The sequence below is a fragment of the Quercus robur genome, chromosome 4, assembly GCF_932294415.1.
Source record: "Quercus robur chromosome 4, dhQueRobu3.1, whole genome shotgun sequence".
Classification (NCBI taxonomy): Eukaryota; Viridiplantae; Streptophyta; class Magnoliopsida; order Fagales; family Fagaceae; genus Quercus; species Quercus robur.
Window position 1 is genome coordinate 56,878,637 of NC_065537.1, and position 19,309 is coordinate 56,897,945.

Sequence of the window (19,309 nt, forward strand, 5' to 3'; positions counted from 1 at the left end):
GCAGGGATCACAAGATTTCAAAATCAATTCACGTTTTTAGAAAAGTCATGTGGGCTTATTAGAGTCTCACATAAGGTTCAATTTAACATGTGTGGATGGGTGAACCAATAATCATAATATGTTAGATCAAATAACTCATTTTCAAAAGATTTGAAAAGAAGCTATTGGAAATAAATTAGTGACATTGGATTGTATGGAGTTCATATCATCATACTAAACATTAAAAAAATGACAATGTCTATGATAAAACTTATATGAGGTAGGTACTGCACAAAAACTTGTCATACATTCTTAAACAATAATTTTGCATTTATTTTTAAAAGAACTTTGGAATTTAGACAATTAAATTTTCTCCAATTACAAAATAGTGTCTAAAACTTTCTCCAAAAAAAAAAAAAAAGTGTCTAAAAATACCCCTCATTGATGGAATTTATATGATTAAATGAACACCAATGTCAATAAAAGGACAAAATTGGCTTCTACCCTTTTCGGGCAAAATAAATAGCATTCTACCCCCTTTCCCAAATTAATTAGGGAAATACCCCTCATTTGAAAATTGACTTTCTCAAAATCGAGTTAAGTCCTATAGTGACCTTTTTAAGGACCTATAGTGGCGTTTTTTAACTCAAGCTCCATGAAATCAAGTTATAGGTAAAAAAATTGCATGTAACTCGACTTCATGAAAATCGAGTTACAAAACGCTACTATAGGTCATTAAAACATCACTATAGGCTCTTTAAAACGTCACTATAGACTCTTTAAAACGCCACTATAGGGCTCTAGGAATTTTTTTTTTTAACTCGATTTTGAAAAAGTCGAGTTTCAAAAGAGGGGCATTTCCCTAATTAGTTTGGGAAAGGGGATAGAATGATATTTATTTTTCCCGAAAAGGGCAGAGGTCAATTTTGTCCTCAATAAAAGATGCCCAATTTTGTGATCGAGGTTAACCAATGTAGCGTGTTTGTGAATGCGGATTTATGGAATTGTCACTTTGTAAGGTTTAACCATTTAAGATGTAACCTAAGGTGAATTTTATCCATTTAAGGGATAATTTGGGGTGTCTTGCTAAGAAAAGTTTTCGAATCAAAACCTTTTTTTTTTTTTTGGAGAGGAAAATCAAAACATCCTGGACTTAGAGATGAAATATTATGTTAGGAAATATTTCACGTATCAAAGTATTCTTAGATATGAACTTTCATTATGTTTTATTTGATATGAATATGAATTTTGGAGATTTTTCCAATGAAGATTTCAAAATTAATTTATTTACTTTGTGAAAGAAATGCTAAATAGAGAGAGTTTTGTATTGCATACAATGGCTAGCTAATACATCATTAAGTCTAACTCTGTTTATATAATCACAGAGAGAGGGAGAGAGCTTAGCGAGAAAGGTGGAGTTTGTTATAACAAACTTAATAAAACTAACCACCTGATACATGTGTGAGAATTAAAGCTAATAACTGAAACATAAATGAAACAATGCATTTTGGTGTGACTGTAGACAGAGTAACTTTAAGTAATACAATGCGTTTGATCATTTCTAGGCTTATCTCTATCTCTGAGCTCGTCACTGGTATTGGGCTCATTACTGGGCTTGCTAAGGCTCATGCTTGACTGTTCTTCATTCCCCCTCAAGTTCATGGGGAAACACCACATAAGCTAAGCCTTTAGTCAGAATGTCAGCCAATTGATCATGAGAAAAAACAAATCGAACCGAAAGATCACAACGAAGGACCTTCTCACGAACAAAGTGGTAGCCCACTTCAATATGCTTGGTCCTGGCATGAAACACAGATTAGTAGCAATGGCTAGAGCAGATATATTATCACACCAGAAAATGGGAGGATCACGAAGGAAAACACCAAAATCCTTGAGCAACATATGAATCCAACACAACTCAGCCATTGAAAAATCAAGTGCCCTGTACTCTGCCTTAGTAGAAGATCGAGACATTGTTGGTTGTTTCTTTGCTCACCAAGTAATTGGGGAATTGTCAAGAAACACCAAAATACCATAAATTAACTTTCTATCCATGGGATCACCAGCCCAGTCCGCATCAGTGTAAGCAGAGAGAGTTAATGGACCAAGTGTAAAAACCAAGCCTTGATGAATTGTCCCTTGCAAATACCTCAAAATACATTCAGTAGCTAATAAGTGATTAGAAGTAGGAGAGCCCATGACAGCAAAAGAAAGATTGGGCCTAGTTAAAGTAAGGTAGTGCAAAGCCCCCAACATACTCTTATAGACAATAGGATTAGGCAGTAAAGGGCTATCATTGGCAATGAGATGAGCATTAGGTGTACAAGGGGTTTTGCAAGGCTTGCACTCAGACATGGAAAATTTGTGAAGAAGATCAGTAGCATACTTGGTCTGATGCACAAAAAGACCAGCAGGAGTATAATCAAATTGAAGCCTTAAGAAATAATGTAATCTGCCTAGGTCTTTAAGATTAAAGTCTTGACCCAATGTAGCAAGAAGAGAAGCAATGAAGCTAGGATGATTACCAATCACAATAATATCATCCACATAGAGCAATAAGAAGACAAGATGGCCATCATGATCATATATAAACAAGTTCCCATCAGCACTAGAAGCAACAAAGCCAACATGAAGCAATTGAGTACTAAATCTCTCAAACTAGGCCCGAGGAGCCTACTTCAGACAATATAAGGCTTTATGTAGTAAACAGACATGATCAGGACAGGCTTGATCTAAATAGCCCTATGGTTGAGCCATATACACTTCTTCCTTGATAATACCATGTAAAAATGCATTCCCCACATCCAATTGCTTCAACTCCTAACTATAGTTCACAGCAAGAGCAAGAAGTATTCTAACAGTAGTGGGCTTAAATACAGGACTAAGGGTGTCCTCATAGTCCAAACCATACTGTTGAAGGTACCCTCTAGCAACTAATCTAGCCTTAACCTACTAGAGGTTCCCTCTAGCCTTAACCAGATATGGTACCATTACTATTCCTTTTAAGCTTGAACACCCATTTGCAAGTAACAATGTTTTTACCAATAGGACGAGGAACAAGGGGCCATGTTTGCTACTTAAGTAGAGAATGAAACTCTGAATCCATAGCAACAACCCACTGAGGATGTCTGGAGGCCACAGCAAAAGATGGAGCTTCTTGATAAGTGTAATCTATCACAACTTTAAAAACCTTAGGTTTATGGATACCAAGTTTTGATCTTGTAAGCATAGGGTGAGTGTTAATAGGAACAACAGAATCAGAGGTACCAGATGTAGTAGGAGAAGAAATAGTGTGAAGAGAACTAGAAGGAAGTGAAGAAGAGCTAGGAACATATGAAACAGTAGGTATAGCAAATGAAGTAGGAATAGAAGTGGATGAGGTAGTAGGAAGAGAAATTAAAGGAGGATTAGGCACATAGGAAATGGGAATGGAGGACTAAAAAAGATCAAAAGGAAAGGTATCAACAAGAGTGCCAGAAGAAGGGGGAAAGGAAGAATCAGGACATGGATTAGCAAGAGCAATATTGACAATGAACCATTGAGCATCAGTCATATCAGAAGAAAAGGGAATATAAGCATGTGTAAGATTAGGATTAATAGCAAAGGGAAGACACTTTCATTGAACAAAGCATAGCAAGTAGTATAGACTTTATTGGTAGTAGGATCCAAACACAAATACCCTTTCGACAAAGGAGGATACCCTAGGAACACACACTTCACAAACCTAGGTTGAAGTTTATGCTTATTATAGGGTTTGACGTAGGGATAGCAGGCACAACCAAAGGTCTTAAAGGCTGAAAGAGAAGGGGGAATAGAATTGACCCAAGATGAAATAAAGTCCAGAACAGAAGTGGGAAGCCTATTAATAAGAAATGAGGCTGTGGAAAAATCATAAGACCAGAAATTCGATGGCAAATGGAACTAATACAGTAAAGCTAGACCAGTTACTAAAATGTGTCTATGCTTTCTCTTAGAAATGCCATTCTGTTGGGGAGTGTGTGGGCAAGAGCTCTAATGAAGAATGCCATGCTCAAAACAGAAAATTTGAAATTGAGAATTAACATATTCTTTACCATTGTCAGACCTAAGCACCTTAATCTTAGTGGAATATTGATTTTCAACTAGGTTCTTAAAATGCTTAAACACAGTAAACAAATCATTCTTTTGTTTGAGAAGAAAGAACTGGGTAAACCTAGTGAAATCATCAATGAACATCATATAGTAATTATAGCCAAGCAAAGAAGAGATAGGTGTCGGACCCCAAACATCAGAATGCACAATTTGAAGCATAGAAATAGATTGAATTTCATGTTTATTCAAAGGAAGTCTGTGCATCTTAGCACTTATACAAGATGTACAAGAAGAACAACATACATCAATCTTATTGAATGTAAAATCAGGATTAACAGGTTGAATAGCAGAATGAAGGAGTTTAGCACTTGGATGTGTCTGTTATGCCAGGGAGAAATTTGAGCAGAACTAGCAGATGCTTGTGAAGACTGATGAACTTGTGATGTAGAAAAGGCAGTGGAATTGGATAAGTGCAAATAAGATGATGCAAGAATAGGGTAGACACCATCTTTACTCAATCCTTCGTAAAGGATCTTCCTTGTAGGTAAATCCTGGATAAAGAATCTATAAGCATCAAAATAGCAAAATGCATTGTTTTGCAGAAAAAGTTTATGGACAAATAATAAATTGGAAGCAAGATCCAGAACTCTAAATATACCATCAAGCTTAAAGTTGAGAGAAGATGTACATAACTCACCATTACCAATATAAGTGATGGGGAGTTCTTGACCATTACCAACAGTCACAGTTTCAAAACCTAATGTAGGTTGTTGCTGCAGGGAGAGGTTGGCCAAATCAGGTGTAACATGAATACATGATCTGAACAGCCTGTATCTGTGAGCCATCCATTAGCCATGTGAACTTGAGATGAACTAGCCACCATAGCAGCAAGTTTGGATGGAGCATGCTTGCCTTAAAAGGCAAAGTCCATTCTGTGATAACAATCAAGAGCCACATGACCATTCTTTCCATAGATTTGACACTGTGGTCTCTGAGATTGACCTTGAGACCTTGGAGATCGTGATGAACTAGGCTGAGATTGATTGTATGGAGAAGAGAAAGTACTATTGTTGAAATTACCATTAGTACTATAGCCACCACCAAGACCAGAACTACTACCTCTTCCTCTATTACCATGACTTCTCTGATTATTATTTCTACCTCTACCTCAACCAAAAGCTTGAGGTTGGTGATTAGCAACCATAGCCATAGTTGTTGCATCAAACACACCAGATCTCTTCTTAATAGCTCTCTCCTTAGCATTGAGAAGAGTATTAAGCTCTTCAACTATAAGAATATCACTGCAAGTCCTCATAGCTGAACTGAATGAGTCATATTCTGATGGCAGACCATCAATTGCAACATGAAGGATATCTTCATCATCAAGAATGACTGATACTGCAGCCAATTTATCACGGATTTGTTTGATCTTCTGAAAGTATACATCAATTCAGTTTGTGCCTTTCTTCATTGCATTCAATTCATTCCTCAAGCTCATCACACTTGACCTAGAAATTGAGGCAAACCGTTTCTCTAAAACTTTCCAAACACCTCGACCAGATTTCTGTCCAACAGTAAAAGCAAGAACAGAAGGGGAGAGTATGGAATTGAGAAAAGTAAACAAAGCTTGCTTGCGATTTCTCCAAATGAGAAAATCTGGATTGACTTTTGTAGTGAGATTACTATAATAATCCTTCAAGAACTGATCTGGTGCCATAACAGTATCATTTATTGCATCAATCATAGAGTAAGTCTTTAAGATTACCTCAATCTGATGCTTCTAGACTATGTAGTTGGAGTACTCAAGTTTAACAGTCATCATAGATGACATATTTAAGAGTAAAAGAAGTGAGGGATTGATATAAGTGATAGAGTTAGCCATTGTAGGTGGAGTGGTTGAAGTAGATGATGAGGTTGAAGAAGGATTTGCATTCGCGGACGCCATGGAAGCAGAGCTCTGATACCATGAAAGAAAAGCTAAATAGAGAGAGTTTTGTATTGCATAAAATGGCTAGCTAATACATCATTAAGTCTAACTCTGTTTATATAATTACAGAGAGAGAGAGAGAGAGAGAGAGCTTAGCAAGAAAGGTGGAGTCTGTTATATCAAACTTAACAAAACTAACCACCTGATACACATGTGAGAATTAAAGCTAATAACTAAAACATAAATGAAATGATGCGTTTTGGTGTGACTATAGACAGAGTAACTTTAAGTGATAAGGTGCGTTTGATCATTTCTAGGCTTATCTCTATCTCTGGGCTCGTCACTGGTACTGGGCTTGCTAAGGCTCAGGCTTAATTGTTCTTCACTTTGAAAAAACAAATCAAATTTTCCAAAATGAGATATTCAAAATGATTATTATTATTATTATTTTGCTTTGAAAATAAACTAATTTATTTCAAAATGGTAATTTCAAAATGAACTTGTTTACTTATAAATGGAATCTTAAAAATGGGGATTACAAATTCATTTTGAGAGAGATGTAAATTTTTCTAATGAGAAGTTTAGAAAAAAATTTATTCATTTTGAAAGAGGTTAAGATTTTTCCAATGAAAATTTCAAAGATAAATATTTTCATCTTGAAAGAAAGGAAGCATTTTCCAATGAAGAGGATTAAAAATCATTAATCATGCACAAGTTGTTGTTTTCCTTGAGCATGTAAAAATAAAACATTAAGTGCAAAGTGTGTATTACCAAATCATATGTCTTCAAGATGATTTTAAGAAAATTCTTTTTATTTTCAAATTAAAGAAAATCATACATTGGATTGAAAAATTTTGAATTTTGATAACTCATAATATAGTAAAACAAAGACCAATCTCTTTCACAAGAAATGATTAAGAGATTAACACCATTAAAATTGTGTTATTACTCTAAGTATGTAAGACTGAATCCTTCGAGGACAATTCGAGAAAATGGAATGATCCAAAGGGTTTTTCCATTGAATAGGAGGAAGGGTCAATTTTAATTACGGACAAATCCAATATTTTTCTCAAATTACTAAAATACCCTTAGAGCTTCCCACAATTAAGGTTGATGTCATTATTGTTTTAAGAGAAAGAGAGAGGTTTAAGTTACACATGGACTTTAAGTAATGCTACACCACCTAGTAATTTTTTATTAGATTTGTGGTACCTAAACCCGACAGTGTTCGCTTGACAGGGATTGGGCTTGCAATTTATTTGTTGGTGGGGATGATTGAAGTCCTACTATGGTAAACCTCAAATGCTACCTTGACAACCCAATCGTAAAATACCAGAACTTTCCATTTGTATTGCTCTCCCTTTCCTAGTGTGTTCCCCTTTGTTAGGGTCATATTTTGTTGTAATTGGCCAATCCTTTGACAAAATGCCCTTTACTTGTAATTAAGTAGATCTAATATGGGTTTAGTACTTCAAAAAACATGTTGTTCAAGTCAAGTATTAAAAACATGAAGATTGGTCCAAGAAACAAGTGAAGAAAAGTTGTTCATTAAGTCTCGACAGATAGCTCGACAAATTCCTACTATCGAGACTTAATGTGAAGCTCAATAGATAGCTCAACAGTAGCTCGATCTATCGAGAATTACGATTTCAAAATTTCTAGATCTGAAATTCGGCCCAGTCTTGTATATTTGTTTAGGGCTTCTTTTCTCACAACCTTAGACATATATAAGGTTTATATTCTCTGTGTGAAGCTACTACATTTATACGCCATAGGGTTTTGTAACCAAGTGCTTCCAGATCTTCATTATTGATGAAGTGAAGAACTTTGCAACCAACAAGATCTGTTCAAGTTGCTGGAGTTAGTCACGTACTTGGGATCCATGCAAAGGGTTAGTCACAAATTGGAGGTTTGTGCATCAAAGGAAAGAAGGATACTACAAGATCAAGTCCAATTGGGTATTGGAGCAAAGGTTCAATTATAGTTTGGTATTTCGAGACAGGCCAAAGGTAGTTAGTAAGATTCCTTATACTTGTAACCACTTGATTGTTGATTAATGGATTTTTGGGAGTGGTGACCTCGATAGCATTTTTGCCTTACAAGGTTTTCCCCATTTGTCAACAAATTACCGTGTCAAATTTATTTTCCGCTGCACTTAGTATTTTTGGTGATTTGTTGGTACTTCCACAATTTGCATGCAATTGAATCTAATTAATCAACTTGGGTAATTGAATTAATTAACCAGGGTCAAGCTATATTAACCCAACACCCTTCTCACCTTCTCTCCTGTCTCTCACACCCTAATTTTTGCCAACCCCCTCTCCTCTATCCTACCTTCCCTTTTATAGTCTCCCCTTAGTAGGGTCTTAATGATTACCTTTCTACCTTTTTCTCACATGGTTCCCACTTCTGCCTAGAATCCCTAGTAAACTGGTCCTTTTTGAGGATTCTCTTGAAACTTGCACTTGATGTCGAATGGTGCTTAGCAACGAATTCTCCCAAGGCACTAGCAATGGTTGGAGGGTCGGTGTAAGTATTGACTTCTACCCCTTCGGTTAGCCTTGACCCATTCTATGTTACTAGGTCAAGCCCAGCCCGATATTTACGGGTCACTACCGAGCACTGACCCTACGTCCACACAAGATTAATATTTCAAAATTTTCTCCATTGGATAACATGTTCTCTATATTCTTAACATGCATACTGAAAGCTCAAATAGTGTGAAAACATTATTGCTTGTTTAGACCCCCAAATATAAACTTACGGCTAAATTGCTTTTATCCTATTTAACTAAATGCGAAATAAGAGTAAGTGTAACACAATGAAATAGGAACAACTCTCTAAGGCGCATATACAATAAACAATAAATGTGAAGCTTAAAGAGAAAGGGAAGAGAGATGCAAATACAAGATAACACCAAGAAGTGTTATCGAAAAGGAAGCCGAAGTACTTGGTGAAAAACCTCTCCGCGGCCCTCCAAACTAAATCGATCCACTAGTGAATAAAGTTGGAGTACAAGGATATCAAAAAGACCCTCCAAGTCTAATCTACCCAATGTACTTGAACCCTCCAAGTTCTAGCTACCAACGGACTTCATTGAGTCATGTCTTCACTAGTTATCCGGATCACGCAATTAGCTCCAAATTGCATCCACCAATCAGTGGCTTCTTCCAATGCTTCCCACATGCACCAAAACTTCTCTCGACATTCAGATTGGGTGAGGTAAGTGTTTGGACTACGAACCTCTCAAGGATTTGTAATTGAAGAGATAGGAGTAGAGGAAAATTAAGAGAAATTGTGTAGATGATTGTGGGTTTACAATCTCTAAATCTCAAGTGTTTTGCTAGTGTTTTCTCTCTGAAAGTCTCCTTACAATTTCGTGGGTAATGTAGGCTTATATAGTATTGGTAAAGAAATGAGAAAAGCACTCTTTAAAAAGTTCCAGACAAAGAGTTTCGTGGGTCACTCGTGACTTGGCTGAGCCATGAAGTAACTCACGAAAACTAGCCTGGCATAAGTCCTTTCAACTTCCAGCATGTGCTTCTCACATGACTTTTCGCGGGCCATCCACACGCGAGCCAGTCCTGAGCAAGTCGCAAACTTCACTGTCTTCATAATTCTTCACCGAACTCTTACACTCAACTCTTACATTAAATTCCACAAACATACAGGGAAATGTGTTAGGTTTTGGTTCCCTGTAAACTAGATTATTTAACCAAATAAATTAACCAAGTGAATACTTAGGTTTATTATTCAGATCTGGATTAAAACAAAACAATCATATTATGCAAAGCAGCGGAAAAGTAAATAACACAACGATATGATGAACCAGGAAAACCAAACCAATAAAAAACCTGGGGAGGATTTAACCTAGCTATCCTCAAGGTAAAAAGCAAAACCACTATAGAGAATCGAAGTTTATAATAAGACTTAGACCACTAACATCCTATTGCTACCACATGTAGAACTTACTAACACGACCATGTGCAAGCTCCGAATCCATGAACTCCTTCTCTATTAGGCCTTTGCAACACAAGTACCCACACTTGTGATAAAAAACACAAACTCTCCTGTTTGTGACTCCAAGATCATCCTTGAAGGTTTAGATCATCAGCTATTGTTGATCTTCATGCAGCAACTTCAGATCTACCAGTTCTAAAGATATGATCGAGAGTGATATCCGATAGTGACTTTGATGAAGGAAGGCACATAACCTTTTAGATCTGACAAAAGCACCTCCAAAGTCATAATAAAATGTGCCTAGGGTTTCTTTTATATACTAGAAGAAGTAGATCTGAAACCCTAATCCTTTTTGGGCTTGAACTGCTGTTGGGCCAAACTTAAAATTCTGCAGACCCATATTTCGATCGATCAAGCCTATTCTTCGATTGATCGAACCAGGCAAATTTCAAATTCTCTTTTCTGCAGCTTGCTTGTTCTTGGATCTTGACTTGTATCACCTTGAGCATTGTCTAATAATACCTATAAACTCTAAGATCTATATCTAGACAAGTTTGTATTCACGATTTGCCAATTGTTTTAAACTTTTAGAACCTAACAAAATGATTGAACAAAAATACAATCAAATTTGACAGGGAATTAAAGCCAACAAAAATATAGTTGTAAGTCACAACTTTACACATACCAAGTTTCATGTCATTCAGATGCTATCTACTATTTGGTGTAGAAACCCATTTTTTACGTCAAGCAATTAGTTGCTACATAGTGATGCAGTAAATCGTGATGCCTAAAATCTTCACGTTAACCTTTTAAGTTGACATACAAAATAAATTATTTTGGTGGCAACTAAATCTTTTTTGTGTCAATATTTTCATTAACTGAAAAAACATATATAACATTTAAGCATATTATATTACATATTTTCATGTTGATGCAAAAAAATCCAACATATTTTTTTATTAATTTGGTTGTCAAATAAAATAACATCTTGTTCGATACAATAATTATTTCAATTATTCAATTGTATACAAAGGTGAGATATAGAGAACTAGTTGATAAAGAGAAAGACCAAATGTATAGATTGAAATAGAAATTAAAATTTCTAAACTTCAGTGTAAATATCTTTTAACACCTTCCAATGGAATTGTTCTCAAATAAAAGAAAATTACAAGTGGCCTTATTGTGGGTCTTCTTGGAGTCATATTTGGAAATGAGTTTCTGGAGCTTGAAGTGGATGTAGTCTCGCAATTGTGCTTCCTTACTTCTTCTAATTGCTTACGTAGAAAGGGGTAACAGTTCCCGTACAGTCACCCTCCAAACACTTACTTGCTCTTTGATGAAAATCTAGCTCATGAAATTGTGCACCCACGATTTCGTCAATCCTAATTAATAATTGAACTATCAATAAAGCTAAATGAGTTATTCAACCAACTTAAGAACATAGGAAGAAACACAAGAAGAGGAAGCTAGTAGATGAATGACAAATGCAGAAAAGAGTTATTCAATCTATATAATGTCATAATTCATTAGGGTAACGACTAATTTTAGGTTCATGTGTTGGATGAGTTTAATCTAAATGATTGGACCTATAAAAAGATACTTGTAGAGTCGTAGACACCTCAATTTGTAATCGTTAATAGCTTTTAGTCCTCGGCCCTAATGATGAGCTTGACATATGTCAAAAAAGATAATTAAAGTGTTCTCAACAGTTTTGAGGTAATCACAACTTAAAAGTGCTTAAATTGCTTTGAAAACAATACTGAAAAATGACATTTGCTCATTATTTTGGCCATAACTTTTGAACCACAAATTTTTTTTTGATAGAAGCGTTGGAAACTAGACATCTTGGGTTTCAATCTGAACAAAGAATTTTCCTAATTTGGATTTAAAATGAATGAGTTATGGCCGTTTGAAGTCAGGCCATCAATGCTGTGAAACACCTCTGGGGCTACGTGCGCACACTCTTGAGGTTGCATGCGTAGCCTCACTTCCAAAACACGAAATTTCCATATTTAGAGCCTCAAATCTTCAATCTTCAGGTAGAGCCACCCTCCAGACCCTTAAGCTATCCAAAACCTTCCGAAAGGTCCTAAAAACTGTAGTTTACTCATATATATTATGCCTCCATTTAAAAATCTAGCTAGAGAGAGTACCTCAATCTTTCTAAAACTCTACTTCTCTCTTCTAATCTCACACACATCACATTTTCATGTTTTTAATGTATTCAAAAACCTACTTCTAGTAGTTTTACTAAGGCAAAAACTAGTTTTCCATTTCGTTTTCAAACCTTTTTCAAAATAATTTGTTCTTGAGTTGTGATTAACTAAGTTCTATTGTGTCTTCAAATTTTTTTTTTCTCAGTTTAATTTCTATGTTGTCGGCATTGAGGAGTCAGTTAAATAAACTCAAATCTTTAATCTTCAAGTAAGGTAAGTCTTCTTCTATGACTTTTCCTTCCGTTGAAGAATATTAACTTGTTTGTTTGATTAAGTTTATTTGAATATTCATATTTGATTTCTATGATGATTATGGTGTTTTTTTAATGTATATTAATCTAAACATATGATTTAATTTGGTATTTCTTTTGTATTTTCTATTGTTGATGCCTCTAAATGTCAAGTATATATGTTATAATATGTAAAACTATTCACATGTTTTTTGTTTGTTGATGTACGTTTTTAGACCCTTAAAACACAACCAGATTAACCTAGTTATTTAACCAAGTGATTAACTTAGATAAATTATGCAGATCTAGATTAACACATATAAATCATATCATTGACAAGTGCGGAAAATAAAGAACACAACGATATGATAATCCAAGAAAACCAAACCGGTAAAAAACCTGGAGAGGATTTAACCTAGCTATTCTCAAGGTAAAACGAATTCACTATGAAAGAATTGAAGTTTACACAATAGCAACTTAGACCACTAACATCCTATTGCTACCTCAAGTAAGAAACTTACTACCACGACCACGTGATAGCTTCGAGTCCATGGACTACTTCTTTCTTGGATTCACCGCAAGTACAAGCACTCCCACTTGTGTATCTTTAAGCTCTTGAAGCAGCAACTGAATTGATCACCAAGCACTTGACATCAATCTTGAGTTTGGAAACCCTAAGTATATATGAAGGCAAGCACCTCTAGATCTCACAAGAGATTCACACACACAACATAAAGAGCAACCTCAAAACGTGGCTAGGGTTTTCCCTTTTATACTTAAGGTAAAACATAAAATCCTACATGTCAAACGGGCTTGGGTTGAGTTGGAAAATTCTGTAGAAAAACAATCTGCATGAGTTTCGATATATCAAGTCAAACAGATTTACACAATAGATCCTGCAATATACTCGATTCCAACTTTACACTTAAACATACTTTGAGCAAGTCTAAAACAAGTCTAAAACAAGATTAAACATTTTGATCATCATTTGTCAACATTACAAATTAAAGTTCTAATACATTTAAACCTAAAATCTTAGAACCCAACAGATGACTTTGATCGCAATGTCCTAAAAGAAAGATAGCTTCTTGATTCCTTTTCTCACAAGTACGATGATATTTTTTTAGCAACACGATAATTTAAGTCGTCTTCATTTAACTGTTGTTGATACAATTATCAAAAAAAACGTACAACGCACAATCCGAATTGTTTCCCTTGTTTTTTTTTTTGTTTTTTTTTTTTTTTTTTTGACAAGTACTAAGTGGACCTTTAATGCAACCATGAAAATGGTGATTAACTCTACCAAGTTTTGAGGAATGACGAAGTGGTATTAGAATTAAAGAATGATGAAAAGTAGTAGAGTTAATGTCGGTAGCTTGCACTTCAATGAGAATAAGGATAACAAATACTGTCATCCCTAGCAAAAGTTTTCTCACAAATTTCATGTCTATTTATCTGCTCCTACTTCCAAAAAAAAAAAAAAATCTTATTTTTAAGCTAATTTCATAATGATCTTTAGGGCTTTAACACTCATGTCTTATATATAATTGAATGATTTGACACCTTTGAAATAAACACAATTCAATTTCATGTCTATTCATCCCTAGCAAGTGTTGTCTAGCTGTAGTGGCCTTTAATAAGCATGAGTGGTTTTATGTTAAGTAGCTTACAATTAAGTATTGCTAATTAGCTAGGGTCACAAGATTTCAAAATAAATTTTGATAACTAATAATATTGTAAAACAAAACCAATCTCTTTCACAAGAAATGATGAAGAGATTAACACCATTAAAATTGTGTTATTACTCTAAGTAGGTAAAACTGAATTCTTCGAGAACAATTCAAGAAAATGGAATGATCGAAAGGATTTTGCTAAGGTGTTGGGTTAAGATAGCTTGACCCCGGTTAATTAATTCAATTACCCAAGTTAATTAATTAGGTTCAATTGCATGCAAATCGTGAAGGCGTCAACAAATCACTAAAAATACTAAGTGCAACGAAAATTAAATGAGACATGGTAATTTGTTGACAAATGGGGAAAACCTCACAAGGCAAAAACCTCGTCGAGTGATTCTAAGGTCACCACTCTCAAGAATCTACTAATCAACAATCAAGCGGTTACAAGTATAAGAAATCTTACCAACTACCCTAGCTTATCCCGAAATAACAACCTACAGTTGAACCTTTGCTCCAATATCCAATTGAACTTGATCTTGAAGTAGCTTTCTTTCCCTTGATGCACAAACCTCCAATTTGTGACTAACCCTTTGCACGAATCCCAATACGTGACGAACTCCACCAACTTGAATAGATGTTGTTGGCTACAAAGATCTTTACTTCATCAACAATAAAGATCAGGAAACACTTAGTTACAAAACTCTATGGCGTACAAACGCAGTAGTTTCTCACAGAGAAAATAAGTCTCTTGGTCTCTGTATCCGTGTGTGACGGCTCTTAAAATAAGCCTTATATATGTCTAGAGTTGTGAGAAAAGAAACACTAAACAATTACACAAGCGTGGGCCGAATTTTAGATACGGAAATCTTGAAATCGTAATTCTTGATAGATCGAGCTACTGTCGAGCTATCTATCGAGCTTCACATTAAGTCTCGATAGCAGGCTTCTATCGAGCTATCTGTTGAGACTTAATGAACATCTTTTCTTCACTTATTTCTTGGATCAATCTTCATGTCTTTAATACTTGACTTGAACAACATGTTTCTTGAAGTACTAAACCCATCTTAGATCTACCAATTACAAGTAAAATACATTTTGTCAAATGATTAGTCAATTACAATAAAATATGACCCCAACACAAGGGTTAATTTTGGTGATGACCAAATCCTTTGAGTACAATCCCAATTATTTTCTCAAATTACTAAAATACTCTTAGAGTTTCCCACAGTTAAGGTTGATGTCATTATTGTTTTAAGAGAAAGAGGGAAGTTTAAGTTACACATGGACTAATTAAATAATGTTACACTATCTAATAATTTTTTATTAGATTAATATTTCAAAATTTTCTCTATTGGATTACATGTTCTCTCTATACTCTTAACATTTATACCAAGTTTCGTGTCATTTAAATGCTATCTACAATTTGATCTAGAAACCCATTTTTTATGCACAATTTTTAGTACAAAAAAAAAAAAACTTGAAATTTAAACATTTGATTAATGACATAGTTATTGATTTCAAATCTTCTTGAAATTTTACAAGTATATAGAGTATAAGAAGAAAACATAATCTAATGGTTGATTTGTTAAATTTCACATCCAATAAAAAAATATTAAGTGGTGCAATATAGTGCTAGAAGTACACTAGGTGTAACGTGAACCTACCACCCCCCCCCCCCACACACACACACACACACATTCCTCTTTATATGTCTATAATCTATAATTTATATTTTATTTATATATATATAAATGAATAAATTTTTTTGATAAAAAATAATTAGGGTAAGGGTAAGAGGCTTTAAAGCCTAGATGTTTCCGTTGTAAACACTAGGAGCTTCCAACCAGTTAGTTGCAAGGCACTTGGGGTTTAGTTTTTCTCCTAATATTTTGTTAGATAAGTTCTGGAAGTCTTACAATTTCACAAGTTATTATTGTAGTGAAATATTTACTTTATTGAGTATAAGTTCTATTATTTTATATTTAAACCATTTGCGTAAATCTTATCGAATCATATTTTCTTTAAAAGATATAATAATAGTTCTATATACAAATACAATTATAATTATAATAAATATATAATACCATAATTGTCAAAATTTATATCTAAAAAATAAAAATAAATTATAAATTATATTTTCTTAATTTTTTTAACATTTCACAATATTATTATATACTGACAACGAAGTTCCTAAACAAAGAACTAGCCTCTGAGCACATGCTTACGCGCATGCTCAGAGGCTTTTCTTTTCTTTTCTTTTTTTTGAGAAAAAATTAATAATTTGCATCCATTATAATTTAGAATTACTACATTTTTCAATCACAAAAAAATCTAAGGGTGTGATGAAAATGTATTTCACATTCAAACACATAATACTCATTACACCCCTAGATTTTTTTTTTTTTTTTTTTGTGATTGAAAAATGTAGTAATCCAAATTATAATTGATGTAAATTATTAATTTTTTCCCAAAAAAACTAGAAGAGTCTTTAAGCATGGCCAGTATTAATCTACTAAGAACGCTTCTAGTGACCAAAAATGTGAGAGAACAATTCCCCTCCACGTATATGCATTTTGTTGAACCGAGGCACATTGGATATTGATCTTTCTAGGCCATTTGACAAAAAAGTTCTACACTTACATTTTTATATATTTATTAATGAGACATATGATAGAACATATGCACCACTGTTTTCTTTTGCAACTTCAATTTCTTTATAGGCCATTTCTATAAAGAAAATTGAAGAGGAAAAATTATGCATGATGAAGCTATCTAGACGGAGGTGGCACGGACAGACGTGGCATGTACAGACCGAACGGCCACGTGACATCTAGCCCATTATTATGTGGTCTCCAAGGAACCTTAAATGGAAAATACTTGCGACACACGATTAGCCCTGGTTTGTAGAATCCCAACATGAATAGAATTCTAGAATATACACATATTAATGAGTATCTTCCCATAAGGAAAAGACTTGTTCCGCAAGCAAAAGAGTCTGACCCTATGCGACTATAAAAACCCAAAGACCCTCAAGAAAAAGGTATGCACAATTTCTCTAAAGCTCATACTCTCTAACATTGTTGAAGTACTCTTCTGACTTAACCTTCGGAGGGTCTTTGGCCGGTACCACACCGGTATTCTCTGTAAGGTCTTTTTCTGTGTTGGGCAGGTCTGGTATTGAGCGTGTTGGAACCGTATGGCTCACTGGTGATTTTTTCAGCATCATCAGTTGGCGCCGTCTGTGGGAAATTCGAGTAATCAGTCATTGCTTTATCCCTGAGACAAAAGGTCGTACGGTCCAAACTCAATCGATGGTATCAGCCAACCAAGAAACTGGAAATCCCCCCACTGTTGTAGAATGGCAACTGCAGACACTCTCGACTGCGATCGAGTGACTTACTCAACAAAATAAAGCTCTTATGCTACAAAACCAAGTGTTGGAAGTGCAAATTAAGCATCCGCAAGAACATCAAGTCTTATCGCATGATCAATGTAGAAGTGGTCATAATCACTATCCACCCCTTCGAAATATTACAGAAAGGAACAACAAATAGAAGAGAAGACTGATGAATACAATACTGTAGGATGACGAACGATTGGCCAAAGAGAAGGCAAGAGGCTTAGACACTCTAACAGCCGACCCGTTCGCTCCACCCCACTAAACGCTCCTATCGACCATATACTTACACTTATCAAAGACTACCCCATGTTGGAATGGCCAAGGAGGATGAATAGGGATCCAAGCAAGCGATTAAAGCACCAAATATTGACATTACCACCATGAACATGGAAATGACACAAAGGAGTGTTATGATCTGAAACAACAAATAGTGATCCTTGTAGGCCAGGGGAAGTTGCAGCAAACTGGAGCAACCCAGCAAGACAGAAGACCAATTCCCCATGACAAAGGCGCTTTTTGGACGACAACCACCCTACAAGAGAGACTTGATGGGCAGAAGCTACCTCACCCTTAGAATACCGAATGCCTGAAGAATATTTACTCTACTTGCGATTAAAAAAAAAATGCGAACAACCAATACCGCCTACCCTTCTAAAATATCTCCGAGGTAGTACCGATCATCAAAGTCACCAAGGTGACAAACAATCTGAGAGATGATCAACTCAAGTAGCGAAGGCAAACATGGAAGGGGGGGGGCAATAGATGAGGAATATTTGTACAATGCATTGGGTGGACGGTCACTATACTAAGTCACCTACAGGCAGACGCATGACCAAAGTCGACTATGGGTGGACGGACGTAACACTTAGTCACCTCAATAAGTCCACGACCCCAAGTGGACGACCAAAAAGGTGATGAGGTAACACGTGGATGTCCAACAAGGTGACGAGGTAACACTTAGTCACCTCAATAAGTCCACGACCCCAAGTGGATGACCAAAAAGGTGACAAGGTAACACTTAGTCACCTCAACAAGTCCACGACCCAAGTGGATGACTAATAAGGTGACGAGGTAACACTTAGTCGCCGACCCATGGTGGACGACAAACAAAGTGATGAGGTAGCACTTAGTCACCTCAACAAGTCCACGACCCCAAGCGAACAACCAACAAGGTGACGAGGTAACACTTAGTCACCTCAACAAATCCGCAACCAAAAAATAACAACCCAAAAAGTGGACGGACACCAAAAAAAAAAAAAAAGAAGTGGACGGATGCATGTCCATGAAAAAAAAATGGACGGATGCATGTGATGCATGTCCATGAAAAAAAAAATAGAGAAGTGGACGGATGCATGTCCAAAAAAGTGGACGGAGGCATGTCCATAAAAAAAATAAAATAAAAAAAATAAATAAATAAAAAAAGAAATGGACGGATGCATGTCCATGAAAAAAATGTGGACCAAAAAAAAAAAAAATGATGACAAGGTAACACTCAGTCACGTCGAAAAGTCCACGACCCAAAGTAGACGAACAAAATACCTTAAGAATGGGACACTAATAGAGGACTACAACGCATCCCAAAGGTTGAAAGTTCGGGCATCACACGTCCCGGGGGTAGTGTATCAATGGTCTACCGTGCAGAAGGATGCCCAATCCTATGTATAAGTATATGACAAATGCCAACGCTGCAATAAGACCTCAGGGCTAAACACTACAAAAGGAAGCCGACGGACACCTAATCCTCATCCTAATGAGATGGATCGACAACCAAGGATGCCAACGGCACCTGATTCTCATTTAAAATTTAAGTCTTTCTACCTACGGGTGAAAGGATGAACCAAGTCACTTAC

At 35.5% G+C, this 19,309-nt stretch overlaps 1 protein-coding gene and 1 long non-coding RNA gene across 2 annotated transcripts; both read right to left on the bottom strand.

Moving 5' to 3' along the window:
• Positions 1-1,971: 1,971 nt before the first annotated feature.
• Positions 1,972-2,970, bottom strand: LOC126722222 (uncharacterized mitochondrial protein AtMg00810-like). Its single transcript, XM_050425373.1, has 2 exons — positions 2,933-2,970; positions 1,972-2,587 (listed from the first exon to the last, which is right to left on the bottom strand). Exons 1-2 carry the CDS (start codon positions 2,968-2,970, stop codon positions 1,972-1,974), a joined length of 654 nt encoding a protein of 217 aa, XP_050281330.1.
• A 1,289-nt stretch (positions 2,971-4,259) lies between these two features.
• On the bottom strand, positions 4,260-6,226 carry LOC126723067 (uncharacterized). Its single transcript, XR_007654143.1, has 2 exons — positions 4,748-6,226; positions 4,260-4,601 (listed from the first exon to the last, which is right to left on the bottom strand). It is a non-coding gene; the product is annotated as an uncharacterized LOC126723067 (long non-coding RNA).
• Positions 6,227-19,309: the final 13,083 nt, after the last annotated feature.

Excerpts from the sequence above, each read along its gene's own strand:
- LOC126722222 (XM_050425373.1), bottom strand. The coding sequence starts at position 2,970 with ATGGTACCATATCTGGTTAAGGCTAGAGGGAACCTCTA. Across the intron at positions 2,588-2,932 it reads AAGGCTAGAGGGAACCTCTA|TGCTGATGGGAACTTGTTTA; the intron begins GTAGGTTAAGGC and ends TGTTGCTTCTAG.